We start from the raw sequence: 13,143 nt of genomic DNA, 5'->3' as shown, positions 1-13,143 counted from the left end.
TGCTAGGGACACTGACCTTGATCACTTGACTAAGGTGGTGTCTGCAGGTTTCTCCAGTGTAATGTTATTATTTTTCTCTTTATAATTAAGAAGTATCTTGTGGGAAGGTATTTTGAGATTATGCAACTTCCTGTTTCTCGTCATATGTTCCCCACTAACCGTAGCAACCATTGACGACTTCTGCCTACAGTCGTTATTGTGTTTTCTTAATGACACTTTTTTATTTCCACCATCCCTTCTACATTTATTAATTGGAGTTCTTCTGTAAGAAAGAGCTGTCCTTTCTCCTCCAATTACTTATTTACATTACTATGGACTTATGCATAGTTATTCTAGTCAATGGGTTATAATCCAATCATCATTTCATGTTTACACCGGGTCAGATTTGGTCATTGGGGGTTCCTCCAAGCTGGGTCCTCTGAGTTGAGTTCTTTTACCACACACCCATTATGTTTTGAGTAGTTTCAAGTTTTCTGGTTCCTTATGATGTTCTAAACTCATCTCATATTTTCTCTGCCTGAATCCTGGAATCAACCATTCCTCCAGAGAGCCCAGTTTCTTCATATTGCAGAATGCTATTTAGAAACCAAGATTTGGAGACACCTGGCTGGTTCAGTCGGTGGACCACGTGACTCTTTGACCACGGGATTGTGAGTTCAAACCCCACACTGGGTGTAGAAATTGTTTAAAAATAAAAACTTAAAAAAAAAAAAAAAAAGGAAACCAAGATTTGGGCACTAGTGTGCTCATTGCCACTGGGGTTCCATTGTTCCAGGCTGTCTTAACAAGCAGAGTTAGGATATGTAGGTAAGTATGCTAACACACTCTTGTATATCTAGCCATCTGTGTGTGTGTATAAATCTGAAATTAAGGGGCACCTGGGTGGCTCAGTCGGTTAAGAGTTCAACTCTTGGTTTCGGCTCAGATCATGATCTCACAGTTCGTGAGTTCATGCCCCGCGTCGGACTCTCTTCCGACAGTGCAGAGCCTGCTTGGGATTCTCTGTCTCTGTCTCTGTCTGCCCCTCCCCACTTGCACTCTCTCTCAAAACAAATTAACTTAAAAAATAAATAAATAGATGACATATATACTGACACCTTTAATTCTATTTTTAAAATAAATTTTTCATTAATTTATTTTATTTTTTTTTTCCAACGTTTATTTATTTTTGGGACAGAGAGAGACAGAGCATGAACGGGGGAGGGGCAGAGAGAGAGGGAGACACAGAATCGGAAACAGGCTCCAGGCTCTGAGCCATCAGCCCAGAGCCTGACGCGGGGCTCGAACTCACGGACCGCGAGATCGTGACCTGGCTGAAGTCGGACGCTTAACCGACTGCGCCACCCAGGCGCCCCATTAATTTATTTTTTTTTAAGTAGGATCCACACCCAATGTGGGGCTTGAAGTCATGTCCCTGAGATTAACATTCACATGCTCCACCGACTAAGCCAGCCACGCACCCCAACACAACAGTTTTTTTCTACTTCTCCCCCTTTCTTTGTTATTTTTTCTGCCATAATAAGAAACCTGGCTCTCACTATCCATAATAGTTTCACTTATTTGCTCATTACTGGTATATACACACAAAGTAATTTCAGAACTGCTACTCACATAATGAGTTCTTACTCTTCAGAACTTTTGTACTTACTTTAGCTAGTTTTTTGTACTTTACCCTTTTATTTTATTGTGAAAAAAATGTTTAATCTTTATTTTTGAGAGAGAGAGAGAGAGAGAAAGAGAGCGCGAGGGCGGGGGAAGGGCAGCGAGAGAGGGAGACACAGAATCCAAAGCAGGCTCCAGGCTCTGAGCTGTAAGCACCGAGCCCGATGTGGGGCTCGAACTCATGAACAGAGAGATCCTGACCTGAGCTGAAGTCAGACACTCAACTGACTGAGCCACCGAGGCACCCCTGTACTTCACTCTTTTAGACCCAGATTTTTAAGAGCATCTATCACTCTTGTAAATTAAAAAGGAAACTACACGTGAAATAAATGGTTTAAAGTCTTCCTAAAACTTCTCCGCATCCAGGGTCGATGTCCCTGAGTCACTGTCTTGAAATTGTGGTTGCCTGCGTGCTTATCCTCTGACATCAGGAATGCTGGTGGTGTGGCATTTCCCACTGGGGCTCTGCTGCTGTCTCCAGGATTTCCTTCCCCACCACAGATTCTGAGGTGCACGAGACAGCGAGGACAGCACCGCTGAGCCCGTCTCCCCAACACAGACTGCATTTTAGACGTGAGAGGGTACAAAAAAGATGTGCATCTCAGAGTTGCCATAACACAGCTCTTTCATAAAATTTCCTTCTATGGAGGCTGAGCACCAATGTGGGAGCTCTGTTTCTTTGCACAACATGGCCCCAAGAATTAAACACAGACCAAGGAGAGACACAACTAGAACCCAGTAACATTCCATGTGGGCAGCTACGGTAAGGAACCAGTAAAAGTGCCACTGTAGCAAGGACTGTTAATTGTCCCCCAATATCTGTTCTCTCCTTCTTCCTTAATAATAGATCCCTACATTTTTAAGTCTCTATCTATCTACCTATCCATCTATTTAAAGTAAGTTCTACGCCCAAAGTGGGGCTTGAACTCATGATCCTGAGATCAAGAGCCACATGCTCTACCAACTGAGCCAGCCAGGCACCCCTGGATCCCTACATTTTATTTTATTTTATTTTATTTTAATTAATTTATTTATTTTTGAAAGAGACAGAGTGGGGAGGGGTGGAAGGAGAGGGAGAGAGAATCTCAAGCAGACCCCCCTCTCGGCACAGAGTCTGACACAGGGCTTGATCTCTTGATCATGAGGGCAAGACCTGAGCTAAAATCAAGAGTCTGATTCTCAACTGACTGAGCCACCCAGGCACCCCTAGATCCCTACATTTTAGACAGGCAGGTAGATTATGGCAATAAAACTTATTTATGACCATGTGACAACATTCTTCCAGTAAGATGTAAATGGAAGCATGTGACTTTAAAGGGAGGAGACATGCTATTCTTTAATCCATCTTCCTTCCTGCCGGCTGGAATATAGATGTGCAGGTGGGGGCCTGAACAGCCATTTTGTTTGTTTGTTTGTTTATTTATTTATTTATTTATTTTTGAGAGAGAGAGAGGGAGAGGGAGGGAGAGACAGAGTGTGAGCGGGGGAGGGGCAGAGGGAGAGGGAGAAACTGAATGTGAAGCTAGGCTCCGAGCTGTCAGCATAGAGCCTGATGCAGGGTTTGAACTCGTGAACCACGAGGTCATGACCTGAGCCAAAGTCAGATGCTTAACCTCCTGAGCCACCCAGGTGCCCCTGAACAGCCATTTTGGGCCCTGGGGTAGGATACTAAGGAGTCTAGGTACCTGAGAATCATGAAGCCATGATTCGGGATGGCCTATCTTCAGACTCTGTTTATAAAGAAGGGAAGCACACTTTTATCTTGTTTAATCTATTAGTATCTTGGGGTTTTCTGCCCCATACTGTTGAAATGTATCTAAATGTGGGGCCTTTTTCTTGGAGGCCCACCCTAACATGCTGAAGGGGCAGAAAGCCAAGGGAAAGGAAAGGGCTTGCCCAAGGGAAACCAGGGGAATGCTAGAGCTCGGCCAGAACTTGCAGCTTCCTCTCTCCAGTGGACGGTATACTCCATGAAGCAATGCTCTCCGCTAGCTCTTCAACGGAGCCAGCCCCTTCTCACTCAGCCCTCACAGGTGCACAGTAACCTTGCTGATATGGGTAACCGGGACCCACCTAAAAAGTTGAAAAGCCCACTGTGGCAGTTTAATTTTTTTTATTTTTTGCTACAGATTCTCAAGTTTCTTTAACACTGGTGCTTCAGTTCAGCTGTGTATCTGCCTCATTTGGCAGATTTCCCAGAAACAAAGATATACTTGTCCTGGATCTGTATGCAAGATCCAAAGAGGTAAGCTAAGGCAGCAAGCCTCGTCCAGCTCACGAGTCTGCAATATGGTCCGAATTAGAGAATAGGAGGGAGCAACTTTCTTACGGGGTATTTTTTCACAGGAAGCCCCTGTGAAATGCCTAACGTATTAGTGTTTTGGGGAACAACATTCACCTAGGAGAGAAGGACTCACACCAAGCAACTCCCAGAGTCTTCCTGCTTCAAACACAATGTCTACAGAAGGGAGCCCTGTGTCAGGACTCACTCAACACCCAGGTCTTTCCTACTTGGAATGGCACCTGGTTTCCTTTTATGAAACATTACCTGCCCCCCCCCCCCCCATTCCCAATCCATGTGGTTCAGGCAGAGATAACCACACTCCCAGGCGTGGCCAGGTGGCTCAGGTGAAAATCCATTCATTCATTCATTCACTCACTAGATATTGACTGAGCACCTACTATGTGCCAGGCACTGTTCCAGGCACCAGAGACAAGATACTATTATAGACAAAATGTCCTTCCTTTGTGGAACTTTCTACGGGAGGAGATAAACATCAACAAGTCTGAGTTAATCTATGGTGTGTCAGACACGCCAAGGTCAATAGAGGAAGCAGTGTCAGAGAAGGGGGTAGACAGCCTGAAACAGGGCGCACGGAGGTGAGGGAGAGGGCTCTGGGGACGCGCAGGAGCACTGAGGCCAGAGAGAAGGGCAGAGGCTGTGAGGCAGGCATTTGTCTGGCACGTTCAGGGGAGCCGGGGAGTGGGTGGGTGGGGAAGGACCTGGGGACAAAGACGTAAGGGCAGAAGCATCAGATCATGTTGTGCCTTGAAGGTTGTTGGGAAAACTCTGGTTTTCCTCCGAGTGAGTTGTGCTGGAGGGTTCTGAGCAGAGGGGTGATGTGAGAGGATTTCCATCTTAAAGACTCCCTCCACCTGCTCTGGGGGGAACAGACGTGGGGGCGGGAATAGGGAGAACAGTTGCAATGACTTGGAAGAGACCTGACGGCTAGTGGAGGTGGAGGAGCGCTCAGGTTCTGCGTGTCCTGATGGCACAACCAGTGGGAGCTGTCGGCCATCGATGTGGGGCACGGGGGAGGGACAAGAGTCAAGCATGACTTGGGTTTTGCTCTGAGCCATTGTGAGGAGAGAGCTGGGAAGCTCTCTCAAGGCAGGTTTAGCCTTGAGCAGACAGAGAAGCCAATGGCTGGGCTGCTGACATCACCACAGAGGCAGTGCCCAAACTCGTGCGACCGGATGGGGCCAGCCAGGGGGTGAGTGAGGACAGAGGTGTCCAGGGCTGGAGCCCAGAGAAAGTAGAGGAGGGGAAAGCAGCGGCAAGGTGGGAGTGAGAGAGTGGAAACCAGGGGGACACAGCACAGGGCGTGGCCTCGGAGGGTGCAGGGAGGGCCTCGGGCTCCCGTCAGGACCAGGCCTTTGCTGGCATCCTTGGGGACGCTCTTCGCTGGGGTTATGGGGAGGATGGTCTGTGAGCCAGCAGCCAACTCGCCATCGAGAGGCAGGGCCTGACTTAGAACCAAAACAACCCAAAGACCCGAACAGGTAGGAGTGGGGGAGAGAGAGACAGAGTCCGGTGGCCCCGTGTGCCCTACATCCATATGCCACAGTTGCCCCACAGTGTCCTTTTTTGTCACCCTAGGCTCAGTTTCTGCAATCAGGAGACCCAACAGAAGGTCCGAGGTCTTTTCTTCCACTTGGCCCAGCACCCACCCACCCTGCAATCACATAGGGGCAGCCAGGCCTGGGTGTGGGGTCAGAGGGCTCATGGGCTGGAGGGCAGGACTTGCCCACCACACCCAAAAGGCAACATCACAGTCCACTCGAGCTGCCTAGGGCTTTTCCAACCCGGAACATCTCAGGGCCTGCAGTCCTCCTGGATGACCACTTCAGATCGCGAGGGACCTCGGGGCCACCCCCGACCACTACGTCTTCCACCCTGACCAAGTGGGCCGAGTTCTCAGTGAATACTCTGGAGCTGGCCTGGGCTTTGGGAGCAGTGAGCTCAGAGCTCTTACTCTCAGCACGAGGAAAGGCAGGTGTATGGCTCAGGGTGGGGCGGACAGGATTCTCCAGGGAACTTGATGGAGAGTCAGCAGCTTCCCCGTTCCACCCCCAGGCCCCTGGGCCCCAACAGGACATCTCTCCTCCTAAATACCAGCATGGAAAAGACTGCTAAAAGCCACTTCTGGTACCCACAAGCCTGGCCCCTGGAGTAGGCTGTCAGGAAACTGTCTCAGGTGCACAGAATATGATCCTGGCTACAAACCTCAGACGTGGCTATGGAACGCCCACCCCCACCCCTGTGTAGGGAGATGACATCCCAGAAATATGCCCTGTGTCCTGTCCAAGGAGGCTGGGGTCCCCTCACCTCACCTGCCTAAGACAGGGCGCACCACCAGGCACGCAGCATCTGTCCTGCCACGCCTCTCCCAAAAGGTGAACTGGAAAAGCACGTAAGTCCTCAGAAGTGTTTGTTACGGGGCTTGTAATCGTTCTGGCTGGAGTGTACGTTTCATCTGTGGCTTGGGGTTTCGGGCACTGGACGATGAATGCAACAAGAGCTCCTCTGTCACCACACAGAGACCAGCTTTGCGTCCATGCTCCTGTGACGCTCTCCTACTCAGAAAACAGCATCGCAGGGCTCTCAGTTGACCCTCAAGAGGTCAGGACGCCAGGGTGGCTCAGTTTTATGAGCATCCGACTTTGGCTCAAGTCATGATCTCACAGCCTGTGAGTTCAAGCCCTGCGACAGGCTCTGTGCTGACAGCTTGGAGCCCAGAGCCTGCTTCAGATTCTGTGTCTCCCTCTCTCTCTCTGTGCCTCCCCCACTCGTGCTCGTGCTTGCTCTCTCTCTCTCTGAATAAATAAATAAGCAAAACATTTAAAAAAAAGGAAAAAAAAAAAAAGACTACCCTGTGGACTCGGCCAGGTTCAGCCTGAGGTCACATGGCCAGGGCAGGTCAGATCCAGCTTTCTAGATGCCAACCCCACAGTCTGACCACCACCCTGTGCTGCCGGCCGGCACAGGGGCCGAGGCCCTGGGTCTGATGTGCACACCCCAGGATTGGTTTTCCTGGGTGTCACAAACCACCACAACCTCAGCAGCTTCAAACAAGGCCTATCGTTGTCTCATCGTCTTGGAGGTCAGAAGTCCAAACTCCATGGCACTGGGCGGCAGTGAAGGTTTTGGCAGGACCACTCTTCCTTCCTATGCAGATCCGAGGGGAGAATCTCTTCTCCTGCACTTTCCAGGTTTAGAACTGTGCTCCTTGCACTGCTTGGCTCCTGGCCGGTCCTCCATCATTAAGGCCAGCAGTGTGGAGAAAGTGAAGCATCTTGATGCAGGGCATTCCATTGCCTTCTCCCGGGCTCTGTGGTCAAGTATCCTTCTGCCTCCCCCCTCGTAAGGATACATGTGCTTGCATTCAGGGCCCCCCTGGCTAATCCAGGACAAAGACCCCATCTCACGTGCTTTACCTTAATCACACCTGTGGTCTCTTGTCATCTAACACTTCTAGGTTCTAGTGCTTAGGATCTGAATATCTTTGGGAGCCGTTATTCAGCCTAGTGCACACACACACACCCCCATGGTCTTGCAGCCCTACGTTTGTCAGAACTGTTCACTGTGCCCCTGAACACTTCCTCTTCCCTATGGAAAGCCAACTTCAACATCCTCTGCTCTGCCCTCAAGCTTTCCAAGAACACACCGCTTCCAAAGCACTGGGCTTCGGCTGTTCCTCAGGGCTCCCGCTGGCTTGATTGCATCAGAACCCCAGCACTCAGCACTTCTCTGCGTCTGTTCCTTCTTAGTTTTTAAAAACTGAACTTGAATTTCATGTAACACACATTCACTGAGAAAAGTCAGAGAAGCAGAAGAGCGAACAGAAGTAAAAAGCACATACAATCCTACTCATCGGAGGAAACCACTGTTAAGATTTCTACTTAGGTTCTTTCATCTTTTTTCACTGCTGATCTACATACTGAAAAAGGCTTTTTTCTTTCTGAAAACAAAAAAACAGTTTTGAGACATACTTTTGGACTCTGGAGCCAGATATCCTGGTTCACATTCCAGCTAGCCACTTAACATCTGTGTGACCTTAAGAAAGTTACTTAACTTCTCTGTGCCTTAGTATGCCTTATCTATAAAAAGGAGGAAATAATAGCTGGTCCCTCCTAGGGTTGTTGGGATGAGTTAATACATAGAAAGCACTCAGAACTGTGCCTGGCACACGGCAAATGCCATACAAGTGTGATGTCACCACTTATTACATGTATAAGGGAGTGTCTGTCCGGATGAGTAAATAACCTGTGATGGCATAATTTGCAGCTGTTGGGGTTCCCTAGTATGATGGCACCCGCATTTATTTAACGTTCTCTGCTGTTAGGCATTCAGATTGCTCCCGTTTATTTTTTTTTTCTATAAACAACTATGGGATAAACACCCTTGAACAAACACCTCTGCACACATCTTTATTCCTAAAAATTCAACTGCTGAGTCACAGATCACACATATTTTTAACCTTCTGATACAGCATTGCCAACCTGCCCTTCATAAAAGCTGAGCCAGTTGCCCTCCGCATGGACAGTGAGGACAGCACGCCTGTCTCCGCACGCCCCACCCTCACCTGTGGCTGGGGGCCCACCTGCGTACCCCTCCCCTCTTCAGACCACGCCCCCTCATTTGCATGCCCCGCCCACACTGGAGCACACCGGTGAAGCAGTGGCGTTTGCTGAAATGGATGAACTGGAAATGAGGATTTGGGATCCTATTTTCAGCCTGCTGGGATAAATCTGTGCTTCTCATTTTCCCCCACATGTAAAATGTGGGTCAACACACCTGCCAAGAATCAAACACTATTTAAAGGTAGTCTATGAAATTGTGTGGGACTACATATTCCATGCATTCAAATGACACCAAAATTCCAGACAGAACAGGCAAAAAGTTTTGCTTTTTAATCACACATTGAGTGTATTTTTAAAACATTTCCAACATCCAACATCAGGGCTCCCAAGGGACCATATCAGAGCCCCAAATCTACCACTTTAGAGCTCCCTCAGGACTCCAAACCATCTTGGAGACATATTGTTTGAGTGCAAATGCACATAAGCCATCACTTTCCTGTTTCCAAGTAGACTAATGTCCCACTTTCCCACATCATACTAAGAAATAAAAAGCTACAAAAGGCACCAAGAGTCTGTCCTCTGAAGACTGCAGCAAGCTTGCGTGGGCACATGGGGGGCCGTGTGCTGGGGTCCTCCCAGTGCTACTGAGGTAGGGCCCTTATTCCCATTTTACTGATCAGGAGATGGAGGCTCAGAGTAATTACAACTTTGCTCAGGAGCTGAGAAACAGAGAGGAGACCGTTCTGGTTCCCAAATCCCTGCCCTCCTTATACTGCAAGACTCAGAGAGTCTGGAAAATGCTGGCTGCCATATGCATCAGTTACCTGTGAAACTTCCTAGAACAGCCCCTACCACCTGCTTCTTCTCTCTGCAACAAAAAGACATGCTCCGACTGGGCACAACAACTCATGGACATCCTTCCAGCCCTACAGGTGGGGGGCACCCGGCCTTCCCTACCTGATGTCAGAGCTGTGATGTCAGGCCAGTAGGGCCCAACTCTAGGTGTCATGCCCCATTTGTCCCACATGACGGGAAATTGAGGTCTCAGCAGAGTCCCCCAGGAGCACATTGCAGGGAGATCTGGATTGTGTGGAGAAGCCAGAGAAGGAACTGGAACATTTCAGAAGAGGAGCAAAGGGGAAGGGGGAGACCCTAGGACACTGAGGAGGTAGTTGGGGACAAAAGCCCTACAACTGCGATTTGCTGACTGTCTGCCTGACACTGCACTCAGCACTGACACACACTCTCACAGCTAATTGCTGAAGCACACAACCAGGCAGGTACCATGATGATCCCATTTTACAGATGGGAAAAAGAAGTGAACAGCTTGAAGACTGGCCTGAAGCCGGGCAGTTAGAACACACGGGATGGCTCAGGACCCGGGTTTGAAACTGAGCTCCACCTTTTCCCAGCTGCATGAAGAAGTGACTAACCTCACCGGGGAAAGGGGCATGATGATAAAAGGGGAGAATGTGAAAACTGTAAACAGCTACAGAAGTAGGATTTTAGCCAAGAGGTTCAATGGAACAATTCACTAATATTGACACAGGGGGCAGGGAGTTACGGGCCTCTAAGGAATCCTCCCAGAGACACAACTGAGCCTGGACTCAAACAACGATTGAGCATTTGCTATTTGCCACCACAATCCACTTGGAACAACACTGACCTTGACCTGCTCGTCATCCAGCAGGGGAGACAGGTCAGAATCTCACAGATGCATGTGAGCAGGGATAAGGTGGAGTTAGGGACAGAGCCAAACTCTCTAGTGGCCAACGAGCCACGGTAGGTGGAAGTTCTCCATGATGAGGAACTTTCCAGAAGGGAGATGAAGCCCAAGAGGTGCCCACCAGGGCTAGCCCCCTCACCCATGCTATCTCAATGAGCCTCATGCCAACTCTCAGAGGGAGGGGTCAACAGTTTCATCTCTAAGAGGAGAAAACTGAAGCCAGAGAGGTTAAGCAAGCTGTCTGAAATCACACAGCTGGTCAGCAGAAGGGCTGGGATTTGAACCCTTATCTGTGGGACAAGGAGGAGGACAGGATGGAGTTGGGAGGAAGGTCACAAAGACCACCAGCCAGAGGCTAAAGGGATGCACCGTCTCTCAGGGCCTGGTGAGAGGTGCAAGGGCGGGGGGGGCTGTGACCCACGACAGTGCCCTAGGGGCTCCTGTTCCAGCCTGGCCAGGGGCTTAGAGAGTCCACCAGAACCAGGTAAGCCTGTCTGGTGAGGGAGGCGGGTCCCTGACCCCTGTACCCAGGAGATAAGGGCACATTGCCCTGGGACCCCAAAGCTGCACCCCCACTGGAGCCCCCATGAATGCCTCCCAAGAGCATTCTTCCTCCAGGGCCTTCTGGGGCCAAAGAGGAGAAGGGGAGGATCCAGAAGTTCTGCCCTGTGAGCAGGGCTCCCAACACCCACGGGGTTGTAAAAACTTTCCCTCAAGGGCATTAACTAGTGCAGTGGCCTTGAAGTCAGGTGGGCCAGCCTGCCTCAAGTGAGCTCTACAAGGAAAAGCTGGTAAGGGATTGGAGGGAGGGCCAGCCCCACGGCTCATCCAACTAAGACCTGGCACTTCTGAGCACCTGGCCAGGTTTTCCAGGGCTTCGGAACAGCCCCCTCTTCCTTGTTTGTGAGCTTGCCAGGAGCCAAGAGACAGCAGCTGCAGGTAACTTAACTCTCACTCACAGCCTGAAACCTCACCAGACCTCCCCTCGCAGCTCCAGGCCCTCCAGCCTCTGCACCACTCGCAGGGCCTATATGTAAGCTGGCCCCTCCCTCCATTAGCCTGCGATGCCACGTCTCTCTCCATTAATAGAAATTCTGTCTTTTAGGGTCCAGTTCAAACACTGCCATGTGTTCAAATCTCTCTGCTCCCCTCCAGCGCCCTCAGACTCCAACCTGTTTCCTGAACGCACCCCCACACTGCTGCCCGCTTCCCTGTCTTGTAACAGAGTTCCTGTGCTCTGTTCTCTGGCACCAGACAGTAAGGTCCTTGAGGTCAGAAACCAAAGTCTTCCAGGTGCCCGACTCCACACATGGCCCCAGGATACACTGAGCACCTTCACCGCCCAGGCCTGGGGGAGATGGTGGCCCTGGGTGTTTCCCTTTCCTAGCCCCCTTCCACCTGCCGGAGTCTCTCCACACAACCTCAGGAGTGGGAGAGCTCTCCCACCTTTCAGACACTGGGTCTCCTGTCCTTGCTCTTTCCTCCTCCACTTCTGGGCATACCCAGTGTCCTCTGCTGATCTCCAGCCACAGCACCCTGGATGTGGTTTCCAGCAGGGTGTCTGGCCGCTTCTCCAGAGGAGCCTCAAGGCTGAGAGCCCCCAGTCAGCAGGGTCCCATCTGGTTGCCCACTTCACAGACCACTTGGCCTCTACTCCCAGCAAGAAACTTCTAGGGAGAGGCGCTCAGATTGTTACGGGGAGCAGGAAATAAAAGGCCTATGGCAGGGGTCCTGTTGGGAGCCCAGGGAGCTCCTTCTTTACTGGGGGACGGGGACACTGACTGGAGGGCAAGGGCGTTGAAATCCCTTCCGATGGCCTGGCTACAGCTCGGCTAGTCGGAGACTCCAAGGGGCCACTCCCCTGACCCGCGCTCCCTCCTGCGGGACGCCAGCACCGCGGACTGGAGCAGGGCCGGGCGGGACACAGCCCCACGTCCTCTCTCGGAGCGGTGCTCCGCGCAGGAACAGAGAGCGCACAAGCTCGAAATTCGCTAGCATCCGCACCCCCTCCTCCAGCTCGAACCCGAGCCGCCCCAAACCCCGGCCAGCGCGCCGGTCTCCCGCTCCAACTCGGAAAGTAGCGGGCGGCGAGGGCCGCGCCCAGGGGCGGCGGAGGAGAAGGGCCGGCGGTACCTGTCAGCAGTTCGATCTTGTGTCCCAGCACCTTCATCTCCGCGCTGCGGCGTCGGGGAGCGAGCTCGGCCGAGCCGGGAGAGGAGCGCGGGAGGCGAGGAGCGAAGCAGCAGGAGAGCCAGGAGCCTGGCAGGCGGAGCTGCCGGGAGCCAGGAGCGCTCTCGCCGCCCCCCTCGCCGTTCTCCCCCCCCTCCAAAACCGGTTAAAAAAATCCACCAATTGCACGACCGCGCACCCCTAAAAGGCGCGCGCCGCCACCTGGTCGGGGTGATCTCCAGGAGGCGGAGGGAGCGCGCGGGCTGGGTGCGGGTGACACTCCCGGCGGCGGCGGGAGGGGGGGCCCCGGCGCCTGTCGCCCGAACAAAGAGGCCTTGCCGCCCGCGCCTCCCCCACCGCGACGCCCGGGGAGGTCCCCGCGTCCGGCTGGGAGGGGGTACCGCCCTCGTAAGCCAAATGTGGCCCCAGAGAGAGGGCGCGCGGTTCGCCGAGTCTCGGGTCGCGAGGGGAGGCGGAGCAGGGGTGGCGGGCTGGCCGCAGCCGCAACGGCGGGGGGAGATGGGGAGAAAGACCGAGGGCGCCGCCGACTCACCGAGGGTGATGTGAACGAGACAGACGCGCAGGCGGGGAGCCGGGCCTCGGCGCCGCCGTCGCCAACGCGCGGGTGCAGGTGCGGGCAGCCGGGAGCCCCTCCACCTCGCTGCCGCTGCCGGGGGCGGAGGCTGGGCTGGGGGCGGCGCGCCGCGGGGGGCGTGCCCACG

General features: G+C 52.2%; 1 protein-coding gene across 3 annotated transcripts in view; it reads right to left on the bottom strand.

Annotated features, from left to right (window-relative positions):
• Positions 1–12,541, bottom strand: part of NDRG4 (NDRG family member 4) — a 42,870-nt gene extending 30,329 nt beyond the window's left edge. The window contains exon 1 of one of the 3 annotated variants that reach the window (XM_040498186.1): positions 12,386–12,541. In XM_040498186.1, coding sequence (XP_040354120.1) covers positions 12,386–12,422 — 37 coding nt within the window. In that variant the 5' untranslated portion in view covers positions 12,423–12,541. The remainder of the gene's footprint in view (positions 1–12,385) is intronic. The other 2 variants (XM_040498184.1, XM_040498185.1) reach the window with 2 other exon arrangements.
• Positions 12,542–13,143: the final 602 nt, after the last annotated feature.

Source organism: Herpailurus yagouaroundi, unplaced genomic scaffold, assembly GCF_014898765.1.
Source record: "Herpailurus yagouaroundi ecotype Mexico unplaced genomic scaffold, PumYag 190, whole genome shotgun sequence".
In the NCBI taxonomy this organism is placed as follows: domain Eukaryota; kingdom Metazoa; phylum Chordata; class Mammalia; order Carnivora; family Felidae; genus Herpailurus; species Herpailurus yagouaroundi.
The sequence above is the reverse complement of the archived record's forward strand: the minus strand, read 5'-3'. Positions and strand labels throughout refer to the sequence as shown.